Genomic DNA, 4,513 nt, shown 5'->3' with positions numbered 1-4,513 from the left:
TCTCTCAACAAATCTGGTACACATTTTTATGTAATTGAATCTATCCACATTTTCCTTAATTTTTCATCTCTTTATTATTATATTTTTAAAGGCCTTCCATACAAAAACCTTATGTGGAAACGGAGGCTACTTATTCAGAGCTTGTTATAACAAGGGAGTCAGCCAACATCACTTCTGTTTGGCGAAGACGTAAAGGCAGGCAGGGGAACCAGAAAGCTTTAGAGTGAAAGAGGGAAGACTTCAGGTATTCTCTGATTGCAGGTTTTTGGCATGGGGAAGCTGGAGGCAGGCTAAATAGAAGCAGGGCATTTTATGTGATTGGTTTGGGGAGCTTGCTCTAGTTGGTGGTGGGGCAAACATAGGGACGCTGGCAGTCACTGATGGAGTCCTGAAGATTGCTGCAGAGGCTGTGGTTTGGCTTCCTGAACTACTCGCTGCAGAGGTTGTGGGTCACAGCTCTATTGTCATATATGGTCTGGTCATTGTCCGTTGTATATTCAGTCTCTCACTTAAAAAAAATTGTTCTTTTATTCTGCTTCAATCATAATTTCATTTTTGGATATAAATATTTAATTCATTAGAAAATGTATGTTTGTGCATTCTGGAAAAAGGGACAATTTCATTTTGAGGGGAATAGTTTTCCTAATTTTTTCTAAAGTACAACATTGTACTCTTTGTACAGTATTAAAGTTCACATTCATACGATTTCATTGGGTGGGTCTACATTTTGTCAATGGCATTTAAGATCAATATTGTCAAGACTCCTCCCCCGGATCGCCCAACCCATTAAAAAAAAAAAGCTTTTATGGTTTTTATTAAAATTCTTTCTTTGACTAGCTTCTCAAGAAGAGGAAAAGGACAAAAGGGCCCTGACAGGTTAGGGGGAACCTGCCCTAGAGAAGTAATGGGTGGCAGGCCGACGCGGACTAATGGGCGGGGCGTGGGGGATGAGCTCGGGTGACGCGAAGCTCACGTGATCGCCTGGGCGCAGATGTGGGCACCAGTCCGGGTGCCCGCCCTGCCTCCCCGCCGTCCGACCCGGAGCTGTCTGCGAGCTCCTAATTGTTGCTCCAGGTTCTTTCAGGTTAGTGTAAGGGCCTTCGTCGCTGCCTGCGGAACACTGGAATGGGGGTGGAGGACCGAGCACAGGAAGAAAAAATGTTGAGGATGGGGTCGGGGTCGAGGGGAGCTGGCCCGAATGCAGATAGAGATGGCGGTGGGAAAATGGCTAAGGGGGAGCAAGCGGCCAATGGGCGGAGGTGGGGAAGGCGGACGCCCCAAGTTCCCATGCCCCTTTTCTCCGCACCTCCGCTCTGCCTTCCGTCCATTTTGGAGCCGGAGATGGTGAGCTGGGGGGCGCCCCAGCAGTGAGACAGTGGAAATAAACCCCCTCACCACAACGTACGTAGAGAAAAAAGTTGACCTCGAGGGTGGGAAGGCGAGTTGCCTCCGGGAGAGAAGGACGCAGAGATCCAAAATTAGTTTGGAAAACATCCTGGTCTGGCGCTCGAGGCGTGAAAATAAATGGCGACTGGGGTGCGAGGGCCGGAGGAGGTGGGGGAGGGAAATCTTGGGTGTGGAGGGCCGAGATTCAGGAAAGGGACCCGAGTCCCTGCGCATCCACCGAACGCCCAGCCCCTGTCTGCTGTCTGTTTGCAGGTCTGCGCGTCTGCTGTTCTCAGCACTCTGCTAGGCTAGAAAAGGAGGAGGAACCTGTCCAGAATTCCCGCAGGTCAGTGAAGGAGGGCGGTTGCTGGACAGGGACCCAGAGGGGTGGGGAGTGTGGGGGCATGGGCTGGGCAGAATTTGGGGCCCCACTGCCCACCTCCCAACACATTTATACACACACTATGCCACGCTGAGCAAACATAGAGAAAATGGCAAGGCCTGCCAGAAAAACGGTTGGGAGGAGTGATGGGGTAAAAAGGTGGGCAGAAGGCACACTTGGGGGCCAGGCCAGGTCAGGGGAACCCTGACAAGGGGCGATATGCAAGCACTATCAGGACCTGCATTCCACCCCCAAACCCTCAGTCTCCCTTGTCTCCTCTTGGTCTCCTCTTTCCCCCACCCCCAGGACAGGAAAAGGAGGGGAAATCTCAACATGGAGAAACTCTGCAATGAAAATGAAGAAATGCCTGAGTACCAAGGAAAGATGAAAAACAAAGAACAGCCACTGGATACGGGAAAGCCGGAAGTAGCTTGCATTCTGGAAGACAAGGAAAAGTTAGAAAAGGAGAGAAAGACAGATCACAAGGGAAAGACAGAAGATGAGGAAATACTAAAAGATAAGGAAAAGCAAGAGAGTGAGGCAAAGCCAAAAGAAGAAGGAAAAGCAGAGAGCCAGGGAAAGGCAGAGAGCCAGGGAAAGCCAAAAGAAGAAGGACAGCCAGTCAGCGAACCAAGGGCTGCAGGAAAGCGCCCAGCTGGGGATGATGTACCCAGGAAAGCCAAAAGAAAAACCAACAAGGGGCTGGCTCAGTGCCTCAAGGAATATAAGGAGGCCATACACGATATGCATTTGAGCAATGAGGAGATGATAAGAGAATTTGACGAGATGGCTAGGGTGGAGGATGAGGTGAAGAAAACCAGACAGAAATTGGGGGGGTTTATGTGGATGCAAAAAAGCTTACAGGACCCCTTCCACCCAAGGGGTCCAAGGGAACTCAGGGGTGGCTGCAGGGCCCCACAAAGGGGCTTTGAAGACATTCCTTTTGTGTAGTGCCCTGGCCAGTAGGTGCCAGGCCCTGTGCTTTAACCTTAGGCTGATGCTTTACTTTAGGTGTCACTCTTGTTACCCAACTGCAGCCCTCTATGTTTCAGTAGCAGATTTTCATCCATTGCATGGCAAAATGTTTATGGTGCATTGTAAAATTAAAAAGAAAACAGTTTGCAGAACCATATATACGGCATCAGTCCGTTTTTGTAAAACTACCAAGATATTTAGCTAGTGATCTATGTACAGAAAAAATTCTAAAAGCCGTGTCCACTAAAAGATGAACAGTGGTTATCTGTGGGTGATTTTTTTTTCCTGTTCTTTTTTTGTTCAACATATTTCTCCTAAAAAACACAGATCACTTTTGTCATAACAACAATGAAAGATAAAAAATAGAAAAACAATATATACCAAGCAATCAAAATAACTGTTAAGTGAGCTTATGAAGGCAGTGGAGGGACTTAAAATTCTTGGTGTCAGGATGTAAAATGATCCATAAAACTCCGATTACCTCTGAGACTCAAAGCTGGAGGAATCAACCTGGCGGTGATTACAGACCCATTGCTGTAAGGACAGTCTTGTCATCTGTGAAATGGGGATCAAACTTGCCTTCCAGGGCTGTGGAGAAGATCAGATGAGGTATCGAGTGTGTGAACTGCATTGGGCCGGCTCCTGCCCTGTCCCCTGCACTTGCAGGACCAGAACCCCGTCAGACGTTTGGGGGAGGGCTGAGGGGGCTCTCACCTGTGCCCAGGAATAAGTCCAGACAGCTGAAAGGTGGGTGCCACTCTCCCCTGGGTAATACCATGACTGAGGACACTGTGCCTCTTCTCATGGGTCCTGCACCCTCTTAAGGCCCCCATTGCTACTGGTGGGCTGGAGACCATGATGGACTAAAGCAATACAGTGTCTCAACAGAGGGGTGGAGAATTCTTCTCTACCCACATCAGAGCTACCCTAACTCAGGTGGGTAGTACAGAGTTGTCACTTGGGCCTTGATATTTTATAAAGTTCTTATAAAACACCCCTTTCCAAGTTTTTTGTTGGTTTGTGTGTGTGTTTGCATATAGCCATCTCCACTGGATTTAGATACTAGAGATTGAGCCAAGAGAAAAATCTGAGTGACCAGGTGCTATGCTGTTCTCACCTGTTAATCCCCTGTCTGCTGAGACTTTTTTCTTAGAAGGAGTTGTCTCCCAGGAAATTCCTGTTAAGCCCTGCCTTACCATTTCAACAGACCCATCTACCTATGTGCTTTTTTTTTTCCTGGCTCTTCATTAGCCTTTTATTTGCTTATAGAGTTTTTTTAAATAAACCTTTGTTTTAGGACAGTTGTAGATTTGCAGAATTATTGCAAAAGTAGTACAGATTTTCTATATACCCCAAACCTAGTATCCCCTATTATTAACATCTTACATTAGTGTGGTGCATTTGTCACAGTGAACCATACATTATTATTTACCAAAGTACACACTTTATTCAGATTTTCTCAGTTTTTCCCTAATGTCCTTTTTCTGTTCCAGGATCTCATCCAGGTTACCATCTTACATTTAGTCGTCATTTCTCCTTAGGCTCGTCTTGGCTGTGACAGTTTCTGACTTTCCCTGTTTTTGACGCCCTTGACACTTTTGAGAAGTACTGGTCAGATATTTTGTATAATGTCTCACAGTTTCGATTTGCTTGACTTTTTTCTTGTGGTTACACAGGCGTTGAGTGTTTTTGGAAAGAAGACCATAGAGGCAAAGTGCCATTCTCATCACATCATATAAAGAGTACATACTATCAGTAATACTTATCACT

The 4,513-nt window shown here is 46.7% G+C and overlaps 1 protein-coding gene and 1 pseudogene across 2 annotated transcripts; one reads left to right on the top strand and one right to left on the bottom strand.

Annotated features, from left to right (window-relative positions):
- Window positions 1-986: 986 nt before the first annotated feature.
- On the top strand, window positions 987-3,003 carry TCEAL4 (transcription elongation factor A like 4). 2 transcript variants are annotated; one of them, XM_014779703.2, is made up of 3 exons: window positions 987-1,084; window positions 1,660-1,732; window positions 2,080-3,003. In XM_014779703.2, exon 3 carries the CDS (start codon window positions 2,102-2,104, stop codon window positions 2,717-2,719), a length of 618 nt encoding a protein of 205 aa, XP_014635189.2. In that variant the 5' UTR covers window positions 987-1,084; window positions 1,660-1,732; window positions 2,080-2,101; the 3' UTR covers window positions 2,720-3,003. The 2 variants fall into 2 exon arrangements, with proteins under 2 accessions (XP_014635189.2, XP_014635188.2); XM_014779702.2 differs by having other exon boundaries at window positions 2,075-3,003.
- LOC147911848 (uncharacterized) lies at window positions 1,086-2,103 on the bottom strand (annotated as a pseudogene).
- Window positions 3,004-4,513: the final 1,510 nt, after the last annotated feature.

The sequence above is a fragment of the Ceratotherium simum genome, chromosome X (genome assembly GCF_057802395.1).
Source record: "Ceratotherium simum simum isolate JZ-2026a chromosome X, ASM5780239v1, whole genome shotgun sequence".
In the NCBI taxonomy this organism is placed as follows: domain Eukaryota; kingdom Metazoa; phylum Chordata; class Mammalia; order Perissodactyla; family Rhinocerotidae; genus Ceratotherium; species Ceratotherium simum.
Note: the sequence above shows the minus strand (reverse complement) of the source record. Positions and strands in the feature narration are given on the sequence as shown.

What these genes read in the sequence shown, in the direction of transcription:
- TCEAL4 (XM_014779703.2), top strand. Translation starts at nt 2,102, where the DNA reads ATGGAGAAACTCTGCAATGAAAATGAAGAAATGCCTGAGTACCAAGGA.